The sequence below is a fragment of the Phacochoerus africanus genome, chromosome 3 (genome assembly GCF_016906955.1).
Source record: "Phacochoerus africanus isolate WHEZ1 chromosome 3, ROS_Pafr_v1, whole genome shotgun sequence".
Classification (NCBI taxonomy): domain Eukaryota; kingdom Metazoa; phylum Chordata; class Mammalia; order Artiodactyla; family Suidae; genus Phacochoerus; species Phacochoerus africanus.
The window spans coordinates 134,028,126-134,042,026 of NC_062546.1; the positions used below are offsets into that span (position 1 = coordinate 134,028,126).

General features: G+C 35.9%; 1 protein-coding gene across 1 annotated transcript in view; it reads left to right on the forward strand.

Annotated features, from left to right (window-relative positions):
* SLC4A10 (solute carrier family 4 member 10) overlaps nt 1-13,901 on the forward strand; it is a 238,387-nt gene that overhangs the window by 133,400 nt on the left and 91,086 nt on the right. Inside the window, exons 10-14 of the mRNA XM_047772739.1 lie at nt 113-259; nt 3,470-3,570; nt 6,535-6,709; nt 7,296-7,429; nt 7,830-8,075. Of these exons, the coding sequence (XP_047628695.1) occupies nt 113-259; nt 3,470-3,570; nt 6,535-6,709; nt 7,296-7,429; nt 7,830-8,075 (803 nt within the window). The remainder of the gene's footprint in view (nt 1-112; nt 260-3,469; nt 3,571-6,534; nt 6,710-7,295; nt 7,430-7,829; nt 8,076-13,901) is intronic.

Here is a 13,901-nt window from a genome sequence, read left to right on the forward strand (position 1 = left end):
TTTTTCAGGTTGTTATAATCACGTGAAATAACTAGGAAATGAAAACGCAGAACACATTAAGATTTTATAATTGTTTTCTTATCTATAAATGATATTTATTTTCCTTCTATAGGTATTTCATGATGTTGCTTACAAAGCTAAAGATCGTAATGACTTGGTATCAGGAATTGATGAATTTCTGGATCAGGTTACTGTTCTCCCTCCTGGAGAATGGGATCCAAGCATTCGAATAGAACCTCCCAAAAATGTCCCTTCCCAGGTATGTATATGCAGAAATACTCTTAAAAATACCATCACTTTGTTATCTTTAAACACATTTACTAAAATGGTATAACCAATCCAGAGATTCAAATGATTTAAATTTTAGCTTCTGTGATATTGTGATTTATTATAGAAAATATATATCTGATCTTCAACTCTATTTCTGGCACAGAGCTCATGAAATGCTTGGAATTTTCTTTTTTTTAAGATGTTTATTTTTTCCATTATAGTTAGTTACAGTGTTCTGCCAATTTTCTATTGTACAGAAAAGATACCCAATCACACATACATATATACATATTTTTCTCACATTATCTTCCGTCATGCTCCATCATAAGTGACTAAATATAATTCCCAGTGCTATACAGCAGGATCTCATTGCTAATCCATTCCAAAGGCAATAGTTTGCATCTATCAAACCCAAATTCCTGTCCATCCCACTCCCTCCTCCACCCCCTTGGTAGCCACAACTCTGTTCTCCATGTCCATGAGTTTCTTTTCTGTGGAAAGGTTCATTTGTGCTGTATGTTAGATTCCAGATATAAGTGATATCATATGGTATTTGGCTTTCTCTTTCTGACTTATTTCACTTAGTATTAGAGTCTCTAAGTCCATCCATGTTGCTGCGAATGGCATTATTTTGTTCTTTTTTATGGCTTAGCAGTATTCCATTGTGTATATATACCACATCTTAATCCATTCATCTGTCCATGGACATTTAGTTTGTTTCCATGTCTTGTCTATTGTGAATAGTGCTGCAGTGAACACGTGGGTGCATGTGTCTTTTTCAAGGAAAGTTTTGTTCAGATACATGCCCATGAGTGGGATTGCTGGGCCATATAGCAGTTCTATATTTAGTTTTCTGAGGTAGCTCCATATTGTTTTCCATAGTGATTGTACCAATTTACATTCCCACCAATAGTTTTCTCTACACCCTCTCTGGCATTTGTTATTTGTAGACTTATTAATGATGTCCATTCTGACAGGTGTGAGGGGGTACCTCATAGTAGTTTTGATTTGCATTTCTGTAATAATCAGTGATGTTGAGCATTTTTTCATGTCCTTGTTGGCCATCTGTATATCTTCTTTGGAGAAATGTCTATTCAGGTCTTTTGCCCACTTTTCAATTGTTTTTTTTTTTCTCTGTTGAATTGTATAAATCACCTATTGATTTGTTTTAAAATACCTGAACAGGGAGTTCCCGTCGTGGTGCAGTGGTTAACGAATCCGACTAGGAACCATGAGATTGCGGGTTCGGTCCCTGCCCTTGCTCAGTGGGTTGACGATCCGGCGTTGCCGTGAGCTGTGGTGTAGGTTGCAGACGCGGCTCGGATCCCGAGTTGCTGTGGCTCTGGTGTAGGCCAGTGGCTACAGCTCCGATTCGACCCCTAGCCTGGGAACCTCCATATGCCGCAGAAGCGGCCCAAAGAAATAGCAAAAAGACAAAAAAAATAAAAATAAAAAAATAAAATAAAATAAAATAAAATACCTGAACAAAAAATATCTCCTATATTTTCCTCAGAATAGTTATTGGTACTGTTCATACACACTGCTCTTTCAAAACCCTTTTCCCTTACTATAAGATGAACACTAACTTGAAGAAATGGGTACTTTAAATGACTAATGTATTTCCTGGTTTATCATTTGCCTTATCAGCATGTAGCTTCTTCCATGGTAAAACAATGAGTTCACTTATCCAGTAAGGGATACTTCCCCAGAAGACCAAATAATGTCACTTTTTTCTGAGACTTGCTAAGAAATACTTCCCTAGGTGATTATTGGGTACTGTGGACACTCTTAAAGCCCTTTACTAATGTGTGATAATTATTTACCTGTAAAGGCAATCCTTTCATCAGTAGGCAGATATCCTGTCTTTTATCTTTGAATTTCAGTTCATTGAATCTATTTATATACCCAGGAAATTATAAATGTTAAGCCATGAACTTTCCTGTGTTTTGTGCATTTTTAAACCTATTTTTGTCAGAGTTCCTGTTGTGGCTCAATGGAAACACATCTGACTAGCATCCATGAGGATGCAGGTTCCATCCCTGGCCTCGTTTACTGGGTTAAGTATCCTGCATTGCTGTGAGCTGTGGTGTAAGTCACAGATGAGGCTCAGATCTGGCAATGCTGTGGCTGGGGCATAGGCCGGCGACTACAGCTCTTAGTTGACTGCTAGCCTGGGAACCTCCATGTGCTGAGGATGCGGCCCTAAAAAATAAAAAATAAAAAAAGGAAAAAAACAAAAAACCTATTTTGTCATGTTTTAAACCTGTACCATTTTATCTAAATGTCTCATTGTAATAAGATCATTTGATCATTCACACTTGTTCATGTTTATACTAAACATGAAGAGCATGTTACACGTTCACACTACTTTGAGATGACAGTCAAGTAAAAAAATTAATTTTAAGCACTTTTAAGTGCTTTTGAACACATCGATGTGCTCTGAGATCACCAATAGGTAGGATTTTCTGATTTTTAAAACTCTCCGTCACTGACAAAACTAAGTGGAATAGACTTGTAGGAAAACAGCACTTACATAACCTCAGTTAATTTGTTATTAGCTCAATCAGAAGCTTCCTTTTGTAGTAGTCTTCTGGATCTCTTTGTGTCAGAAAGAACCTTGGGTAGGAAGATATGAGCCAGAATCAGAGAGGGAAATATACTTTAAAAATAGTTAGTGATAAAAAATTAATGTTTAGTGAACAGTTGAACTAGGCGAAGCAGATGACACCACGGGCACCTCCTCATCCTCATCTCTACCTACCCTAACCCTGGTCTCTGGGTCTCTTTCTCTCACTTTATTTTTTCTTATCTCTATCTCTACCTAATATTATAGGTTTATTTTTTGTCTCCATTAGCAGAATGCTTTTTCTTGCTCACCTTTGTATCTCAAGCATCCATAGAAATGAATGGCACATACTAGGCATTCATATATTAGTTGAAAGAATGAATAAATGTTCATCATCTTATTTCATTCTCTCAACCACACTGATAGGTGCTGTTATCATTACCAGTGAAAGAAGGAGGGAACTGAGGATTTAGATGGCTAAACTTTCTGGAGATCATATAGCAAATAAGTAACAAGAGCCTGGGTTCTTAGCCACTCTGCATATTGCCTCAAGGGAAAAAAAATTGTTTTTGTTATTTACAACTAGCACCTGAAATTAAAAAACAAAAACAAAACAAAAAAATCTCCCTGCAGGAGAAGAGGAAGATTCCTGCTGTACCTAATGGAACAGCAGCTCATGGGGAAGCTGAGCCCCACGGAGGACATAGTGGACCTGAACTCCAGCGAACTGGAAGGTTAGTGAAAGCGCTTGTGTGGGACTTCAAAGACCAAATGACATACCGTTTTTTTTGTGTGTGTGCTGGGAATTGCTGTTTTGAGAACTAATTTGTTTTTAAACTTTGAATACCTACTCTTTGGGGGTGACTATGCCAATTAATTTGATTTTTCTTTAGTTACTAATGATTGTCATTACTATTAAACGAGAGCCGTGACTACACCATTCCATTTATATACCTAGTCTTTCATATTGCTATGCGTAAAATGCATTCACAGATTCTTAGAATGAATAAGAAAACTGTCAGTTGCCCCTTCCAAAAGAGCCTGTTGAAAGTTTCAAGTTCAGAATGGAAATAAAAATAAATACCAAGAATTCAATCTTATAGACCTTATCTCATTACATGCAAGTAAAATGTATATAATAGCATTTTTTTCTTTATACAGTAGTAATTTGAAAGAGCTATATGATTTATTTTTCTAATCACACATCTTTGAAGAGATGAAAGCTTCAATTTATTTCTTAAAATGATTCTTTATGGTTTTTTGACAGCTTGTCTCTCTGCAAGCAATGTGTGAGCAGAAAATCAGAAACCCTTGGGTGGGTCTCTCTTCAGGGAATATGTGCACACATCCTCCATTATAATTGAAGGCAATTGCAAAGACTTCGCAGGATTGGTGCTCCCCTCCCCTTAGGGCCATTTCCTGTATTGCTTTCACTGTGTCCTCTAAGCTGACTTTTCAGTTCCTGACAACTGTGCATTTTAATTCTCCTCTGTTCTTTCCCTTTATCTATGTTTTCTCTCTGAGGAAATGTCCTTTTATGTCTTCCTCAGGCTCTGTACCTAATTTGAAATGGTCCAATTTTTTTTTTCTTTTTCCCTTTTACTGGAAGTGTTGTTACTCCGTCTGTTTACTTTCATATTTTCAAATACTTTTATTTTTAGCGTTTTTTTCCCCCCCTCTCTTGGGTGTAACATGCCACATAGCTTAGATTTTTTTTTTTAAGTTCACTTTTCCTTACTGCTTCCTAAATCCTCCCAGGTCACCAATATCCGGTATCTTCGCTTCTCCAGAGTTCTTCCACAGATTCTGTTGCTGACATGACTTGAAGTATCCATTACTCATCTGCTCTCCTGGAGTTGCTGGTGCACATCTGGGCTGCTCTTATACTGCTCTCTGCAATGACCTCCCACTTCCGGATATAGATTTTTGCTGCTAAATGCACGTTTATTACACAGTAATATAACAGCTATTTAGACTAATGTATACCCTAATAAGTAATTAATTATAAAACAGTAGTCTAATAGAAAGTGCTATCAAACCTATAAATATTAACTACTAAGTAATAATTCATAACCACCTCAAGTTCTTTGGGGGATTAGGTGGGATATAAATCATAAACAAATGAATAAATAGAATAGTAGATTAAATCTATTCTGAATAGTAACTTTGACAAGTTAACAAATCATTCAGAAATGATCCCCCAAATAAAAATTATGCATGTGTTTTACTAAGCACAGGTAAGGGAACCTAAGGTGATCTTATTGTGTTTGTGATTTTCACATTTTTTTTAAAGCTTCTTTGAATTTTAAATGTCCTTTTTTTGTGTGTGTTCTCCAATTGAAATTTTATCCTTCTCAGCCTCTCCTACTCCATATCCCTCTAACAGAAGCAATCACTAGAAAAAGTGATTCCCTTACTCACATAATAGGAAGATGTTTGCTAATGTGCTACTGTGGCATCTCTGTCAGTCAGATCAGGACAATTAAAAATAATATGCAAAATTTTCACTTATTCTGAAGATGTACATTTTTCAAGGCCAATCAGAACTTGTTTCTCAAGACAACATTCATTTTTGGGATGATACTTAGACTGCCAGATTATTTTCTTATTTAGAAAATAACAGAACTTCAATATTTTTCCATAACCTAAGTTTACTTAGCATACTGGCAGTATGTTGAATATAATAGGTTTTTTTTAACCTTCATGTAGGAACTTAATCATAGCCTTATTTATTTTAATATGACATCTTTATTCCATAGAACACAAGGAGCTTTTAGTAGTCAGATGTTAAATCTGCATATTGTTATTAAATTGTTCAAAGAATGAGAATATCTGTTTAATGCTCTCATTCCTAATAGATTAAAGAATTTTAGCCCTCAATTTTAGGCAATGTTTCACAATGCTTCTCTTCCCCTACCCACTCCCCAAATCATCCTTCAAGTGTTTCAATGTGATTTTTGAATATATTTAGAATAAATGCATTTATACCAAGTAAGGTCATTATTGTTTTGTGAATGATAAATGTTCAGATATGTTTAGACCATAATAGATCAAAACTACGTTTATCTAGATTGGTTATTATAAGGCCCCCATTTTAGTTTTCTAAAAAGGAAAACCGTGGAATCCACCTGTCCCTACTAAGTATTACTGTTGTCCATAAGGCCATTTAAATGCCTGCCTGGAACGTTATTTGGTGAGGGAATTTTTTTGGCCAAAAGAGAGGTAACTGAAGCCATGGTTATATAACACTTTTTCTCTCTAGGATGATGTCTACTGGAGTATATAAAAGTCAGTTTACTTTCCCTTCTTCACTTTCTGCTATGCTAAATGCAATAGAAATAATTTGAAAATATTACCAATGGCTGAAGGTGGCCTGCTTTTAGGATTAGGCTGTAAAAATGGCAGAGAGATTAATCTTTAAATCTCATTACTTGAATTTTGATTGATGAACAGCTGTGAACCTTGTTTGAGAGAACCTAGCATTTTTTTGGTTGTTAACACAATATTTGGTTAGGAATTTAAGTGACGTAGTGGTGCAAAGCCATTCCTATAAATCATGAGAGTACAACCTAGTAGGTTAATATGGGTCTCATCTCTGCTGATGGAAGACTGTGACCTGGCAACAAAGCAAATGAGCATTTTGATTGGTGTGTTTTCATATTTGTATGTCACTATTGTGTTTTTCCCCCTTGTCTTAGGATTTTTGGGGGACTTATTTTAGATATCAAAAGAAAAGCTCCATACTTCTGGAGTGACTTCAGAGATGCTTTCAGCCTGCAGTGCTTAGCATCTTTTCTATTTCTCTACTGCGCCTGTATGTCTCCTGTCATCACTTTTGGAGGACTGCTGGGAGAAGCAACTGAAGGTCGAATAGTATGTATTATGCTTTTCCCTGAACTGTGAAACTTAATCAGTTTTTAAGATTCATAGTTAGAGGAGGGTGCATTTAATTTTGGATTCCTTTATGAGGAGACATTTGATATATGGTCTGGCAGATAAATTTCATGTGAATTTCCTAGATGGCTAATGGAAGTGGTAATTTGGGAGTGGGATATCTCAAAACAACTAATTTTTATCTTACACCAGGTCCTGATTTTATCCCTGGCTCCCCAATCCTAGGTTAGTAGTTGACTCTAGTTCTTACCTCTCAAGAGGTTCATTTCCAACTTATACAAGCCATGCTTCTGCCAGACATTTTTGTGAATACATGGAAACTTTTCATAAGCAAAAGAAAGTGAGATAAGGAGGGTACAATGGATGCATCCCCATCCACTACCATTCATATTCTATTGACTGCCTGACCCTTTTTTAATCCTCCTACCCTACTTCCTGTCCAAAGTGCCTAGGCTCTTCATAGCAAAGGATAAAGAATATACTCAGGTACTTAATACATTTTCTCCCTAGTTATAATGATAGCTTGTACAGCTTAGATAATGGAATCATTTATGTCTCTACACAGAGTGCAATCGAATCTCTCTTTGGAGCATCCATGACTGGGATAGCCTATTCTCTCTTTGGTGGACAGCCTCTTACCATATTAGGCAGTACAGGACCAGTTTTGGTGTTCGAAAAGATTTTGTTTAAGTTTTGCAAGTAAGTGTTTTATACTTTTGGCCTTCAGCCCCTTTCTGTTCCTCTACTATGTTTATACTTTTCTCAACAGCACATTTGTAGGTCTGCTGGGAGAGGTCAAAGTGGCTGATGTGATTCAGTTTGCCATTTTTGTCTCTCCCTGGAAAGAAAAGAACAGTAAAATATTTATGTATGTTGTTATGTAATATTTATAAAAATTATATTCAGTTCTAAGCACTAAGAAACCTCTTTTAGTTTTGTACCCTTAGGTGTTCCCTTTAGACAAAGTCTTGAGTTCAGATACTCATGGGATGTGGAGCTTATTTACTTTCGCTTCCTGAATTAGACTTATTTCCATCTACTTAAAATGGTGGCAAGCTGTTAAATGACCTTCTTTCCACTGTTCTTTTACTTCTCCTAGAGAATATGGGCTTTCATACCTATCTTTAAGAGCTAGTATTGGACTTTGGACTGCAACCCTGTGTATCATACTTGTGGCTACTGATGCCAGCTCCCTTGTCTGCTATATCACCCGGTTTACTGAAGAAGCGTTTGCTTCTCTTATTTGCATCATTTTCATTTATGAGGCTCTGGAGAAGCTTTTTGAACTCAGTGAAGCATATCCAATCAACATGCATAATGATTTGGAACTGCTGACACAATATTCGTAAGTATCATTTCCCCTGTTGGCTGTGGGGCTTTTCTTTCTACAAATACTGCTATTGTTATAAGAGATATGAGGAACTTACTCAGCAGATAGAGTTCCTTAAATTGGCTCATGGTTTAAATCCTGGTCTCTCAGAGTTGAACAGGATTTTTAAAGTCATTTAGTCAACTACTCATCTGATACTTGAGTTCTCATTATAACATCTTTGCTGAGAATATCTTTTTGACTTTGTATTTGTCAAGCATTCCCTATTAAGTAGTTAATAAACCAAGGTCAACTTTACTTTTTAGAGATTTTTTTTTTTTTTGCAAATACTTTTGATTTTGGTCTTCCTTTAGAGTCTTTTCCATTTAATATAATCCAAAGAAACACAATAGTGAAAAGGTAAGATTTCAGATTTAGAGTACTGAGATAAAAGAGAGTCATGGGGTCTAAATTGCATTAGTTTGATATTTGAAAATATGGTAAAACCCTAAATTAAAAATTAAAAAAATCACCAAATTGAAATGTAATTTTGCTTTTGGAATCTATGACATTTATGATAGAAGTAATCAGGTATTGCCTGTTGAAGGTAATATTGCCATTTAGCAGTAAAGATGAAATTGTACTTACTGTACTTTCTAATTTTGTATACCAGCGGTTTGGAATTTCTCAAAGGCTGTGTTTGCAGAGTATATGTGGACATTACATTGCTCTTCTTTGATTTAATTTTGGATTTTTGGTTGCATTTATGAAATTGTTGAAATTAGGCCAAAGTAGTGCAATGTTATAATTTTGTTGAATGATGTAATGATGCAGAGTTGAAAATTAGATGTATTTTAGTACTTTGAATTATTCTTGGTCATTAGGGATATCTTTAACAGTACATCACCATTTTCAAACAAGAAGAATCAGAGTGAATTATAAAATAATTTCCCCAGCAAAAATAAATGGCAAGGATGTTGTAAACAGGATTCAAAAGCAGATGAAGGCGATGTCAGGAACACTCAGAAAGCAGACAGATGGAAAGAACAGTTTGATCAGAATGAGAGATAACATGGATACATGCCTTTTCATTTATCTTTAGTTGAGAAGAGAGCAAGTGTCAGCTAATTTGGATTATCTTTGCTAGGATATATAATTATTTCTATTTGGATTTTCAAGCCCACTACATGCCAGGCCAGGCATTATGCTAGATATTAGGAAAATCATGAATAATATTCTGTCCTCAGCGAGCTTCTAGTTTAGTAGGAAATGTAGACAAACACTGTGGAATAAAGTGCTGTGTTAAAAGATTGGTCCGGAATGCTATGGTGCCATATCAGAAGAGCACCTAAACCACGTTTTGCATTCAGAAAAGACTTCCTGGAGAAAGACATAGAAAACCAAAAAAAAAAAAAAAAAGAAAAAAATCATTAGGAATTAGAAAGGTACTAAAGAATAGAGCTGGAGAGTGGTTCAGGTGAAGAGAATGACACAGGCCTAGATGTAAGAAATTCATTAATGCTTTGAAATATTTGTCCCAAGTTATATAGATAGTAGTAAAACAAGAGATTAGAGGTCGGTTTTATGACTCTGATGTAATTTTCAGTAAATTAGCAAAGTTCTCCAAAGAAACAATATGTAACAAATAAGGGAGACAAAAGCAGAGCTATTCTGTTTGACATAGTAGGGAGGCACCAATTGCCCACCCCTTCCTGGACCCTCAGTGGCAGCTTCTAAGGTAATTTAGACTGAGAAACACAGTTTAAAATCCCCTGGCCTAAGAGAAAAAAGATCAGAGAAGCAAGGACTGAGCCCTGGATAACGGTCACAGCTTGAGGGAAGAAGAATGAAAAAAATGCAACCAATAGATGAAGAGTAAGAAACACATTCCTCCTGCTCTGCCTTCTAATTTTTAGCCTTCAGATGAGCACACTGCAATTGAGCATAACTGTAATTTAAACTCGTGGAATCTTCCTGGAAAAAGCAGGGGTGATCTTCTTTTCTGATGCCTTTTTCTTACTCTTCCGGTTGTAGAAGGCAAGGGCATGACTGACTATATCAAGAAATCTTTAGAGAAGATGGTGTTGTGGAGATCTAACAGAATACAGAAAAGAGATCATTGTTAACTTTAAGAATACAGAAAAGAGATCATTGTTAACTTTAAAACTTTTAAAGTTTATTTTATTGGAGTATAGTTGATTTACAATGTTGTATTAGTTTCAGGTATATACCAAAGTGAATCGATCATACACCTAAATATATCCATTCTTTTTTTCCATATAAGTTATTACAGATTATGGAGGAGATTCTCCTGTGCTATACAGTAGGTTTTCCATCAATCATCTGTTTTATACAGTAGTGTGTATATGTTATTTCCTCTTTCCCTATTCTTCCCGTGGGCCAATGGTTTCACCTATGGTAACTGTAAGATTGGTTTTGAAATCTGAGAGTTTGTTTCTGTTTTTTACATAGAAAAGAGCTATGCATGCTTGAAAATGAGGTCAAAGTGGCAAAGGAAAGAGAAAGATTAGAGATCAGAGAGAGAGCAGACAAACATGGGATTGCAACCTCCCAGAGGTTAAAAATGATGAGATCAAGACAAATGGTTAGAGGATATTTTGAGAATAAAAATAGCCATATTTGTCCATGATTCCTGCTTGTCATGGCGATCAAGAGGAGAGTGGCACAGGTTTCTCCTTCTCCATCCCCACTTTTTCAAGGAAGATCCTGCAAGTTTAAGTTATAGTTATGCTTTATCACAGTGTACTCATCTGAAGCCTAACAATTTGAAGGCTGAGCAGGAGGAATGTGTGCTAATCACTGTGTTCTATTGCCCAACAAAATTAGGGGGTGGAAAGGATGGAAAGGATGGTTCATTCTGATGGATAATGAGGTTTTAGTGGTGCTTGACCATAAGATGAGTAAAAGAAAAAACATGGAGAACAAGAGTGTCTCTGGTAAATGTGGTGCTGATCACACACCCTTACTGTATCATCTTCACTTTGGTTTTCATACCATGATTTCCTGGTTTCCAGAAACTCTCACACTGTATACATGAATCTGATCAGGTATTCCCATTACTTCCTCCTTGGAGGGGCAAAACCGATCTTTTTTCCAATGCATACAATGCATATATTTATCATTGTACTTTTTGTCTTATGCATTAAAGAAAATAAGTTATTGCTTATAGTAATGGCTACTCTAATGTATAATCTCACACATTTGTACAAAACATTTTCTATTTCATGAAGTCCACATGACACTTTTGGTGGTTTTCTTATTCTTGTCACTATCACCTTTTCACATTAATCAGTGTTTAAGCATCATTTTACTCATGTTCACCTAAGGTTTTGTACTGGTGTTGCTGGCTTCGTGCTTTCACAGTTTTTATGAGAAAAATTATTAGAAAATGTCATAGCTAGGACACACTCTATCTGAGATTTCAGTCTTTGTAAGCTTAATATGCTTGTGCTGCCGCATATTTTGTTTAAGTGTTTAGATATTAGAAAAGAGGCATCATATTGAGGATCTACATTTGATATTCTTTATACTTTGGCTTCCTATATTCAGATTTCCTTAAATGCATAGTTTTACCAACCAACAAAATGTGTTTGATTTTTTCTTTTTTTATTAAAGTGTTGTTGATTTACAATTTGTGCCAGTTTCTGATGTACAGTAAACTGACCCAGTTAAACATAAATATACTTTCCCTTTCTTATATTATCTTTCATTATAGTTTATCCCAATAGAGTGGATATAGTTCCCTGTGCTATACAGTAGGACCTCATTGCTTATCCATTCTAAATGTAGTAGTTTGCATCTACTAATCTCAAACTCCCAGTCCATCCCACTCCCCCCATCTTTTGTTTTTTAAAGATTTGCTTAGTTCCTCTGCTATTCTAACCTTATGACATGGTAATAGGTGTACATTATATTTGAAGCTGTAAGCTTTCCTATTGTGCCAAGAGCAAGTATCAGGATAATCAATTTAGTTTCAAGAGCTTGCAAATTACACCAAAGGATCAAGATGAATATGTGAAGCCAGCAATAATCAGTGCAAGGGAATAAAATTTTTTAGGCTGTTTTGATTTTAAGAAATGGCAAAAACAGAGTAAAGCATTCTATTTACATAAGATAAAATATTCCTTCAATATAGTGATAATCTAAAGTCTTCAAGGTAGCCAGCTAAAGAAAAATTAGAAACATATTCATCCTTGCGGTAGATTGGGTCAATGCAGAGAGGAGGGCCTGCTACTCTTAGTACCCAATACATTAACAGACTAGAGTTAAACAATATGCAGCAATCACCAAGCTGTTAGAGGAAGTGATCTCCCACAAGGTTATCAGAAGTCTTTTTTTGTTGTTGTTTTTCCTGTCTCTTTGTTGGTTATTCCAATACTCAACTTCTTCATAACTCAGGGCAATGATTTGTTCTGGATAAATGTTACTTACTGACTGACATTATACTCCTAGAAGAATATTATTTTTCTCATCTCCTCAACTAGATTTGAACCTCATTTAAAGCAGAAAACATGTAACGATTTTATCCCCCAGATTTCCAGACTAGTACTCTGGATATATAAGTGATATTTAATGCATATTGATTAACTAAACATGTAAAATTATTAGACATCACCTAGCTGGTCTTCTTTGAGAAATAAAGACGACCGTGCTCTTTTATGGTATCTTTAATAGTACTCTTAAAGATTTCAACTAGAAGTTTTAATAAACTTGAAATGTTATGCGAATCTTAATGTGAGATAAAGATGCACACATATGAATCCATAAAACTAGTTCTTGACTGAAAATTTACACTGGGTCCCAACATGATGGAGAAGTCATCTGGAATAATGAAGAGAGGCAGGACTGCAACCCATTGCAGGATTCCAAAAGTTCATCAAAGATGTAGGGAGAAAGAAGATGAAAGGGCAGTAATAGCACCCTCTAGTCAAAAAGTAAAGAATAAAACTTATATTTGAACAAATCCCTGCGTTTTACCTTTTTTAATCACTTTTTTAAACTACATATCCACTTGACTAAATTTATCCAGAGTTGCTTGCAACATAATTATATTTTATGCATTTATTTGCATAATGTATGTATAACTCCAGTAGATTAACCCCGGTACACTAGGCACCTATTAGGCATACCATTGTGCCCTCTATACCAACAAAATGCTTAGCAAATGTAAAATGAATATGTTCCTATTTTTTCATTTATGAAAATACTTCTTGGAAGTTCCCATCGTGGCTCAGTGGTAACAAACCCAACTAGTATCCATGAGGACATGGGTTCAATCCCTAGCCTTGTTCTGCAGGTTAAGGATCTGGCGTCGCCATGAGCTGTGCTATAGGTTTCAGACACAGCTCAGATCCTGTGTTGCTGTGGCTGTGGCTGGCAGCTTCAGCTAGGGTTCAACGTCTAGCCTGGGAACTTCCATATGCTGCAGGTGCGACCCTAAAAAGACAAAAAAAAAAGACAAAAAAGAAAAGAAAAAGAAAATGCTTCTTACAGTTTAACATAGAGTTTTTTTTTTTCCTCCCTTAAAAAGCTTATATTAAGAAAGTGGATTATCTGACATTTTAGAATCAAATAAATATAATAGCAGGCATTCAATAAATGATTACTCAACAAATAAACTTTTGAGAGCCCATTTCATCTCGTTGTTTCTTTTCTTTCTTTTTTTTTTTTTTTGTCTTTTCCTCTTTTGAGGGCCACACCTGTGACATATGGAGGTTCCCAGGCTAGGGGTCTAATCGGAGCTACAGCTTCTGGCCTACGCCATGGCCACAGCAACACCAGATCTGAGCCGCCACCTATACCACAGCTCACGGCAACGCTCATGGCAACGCCAAATCCTCA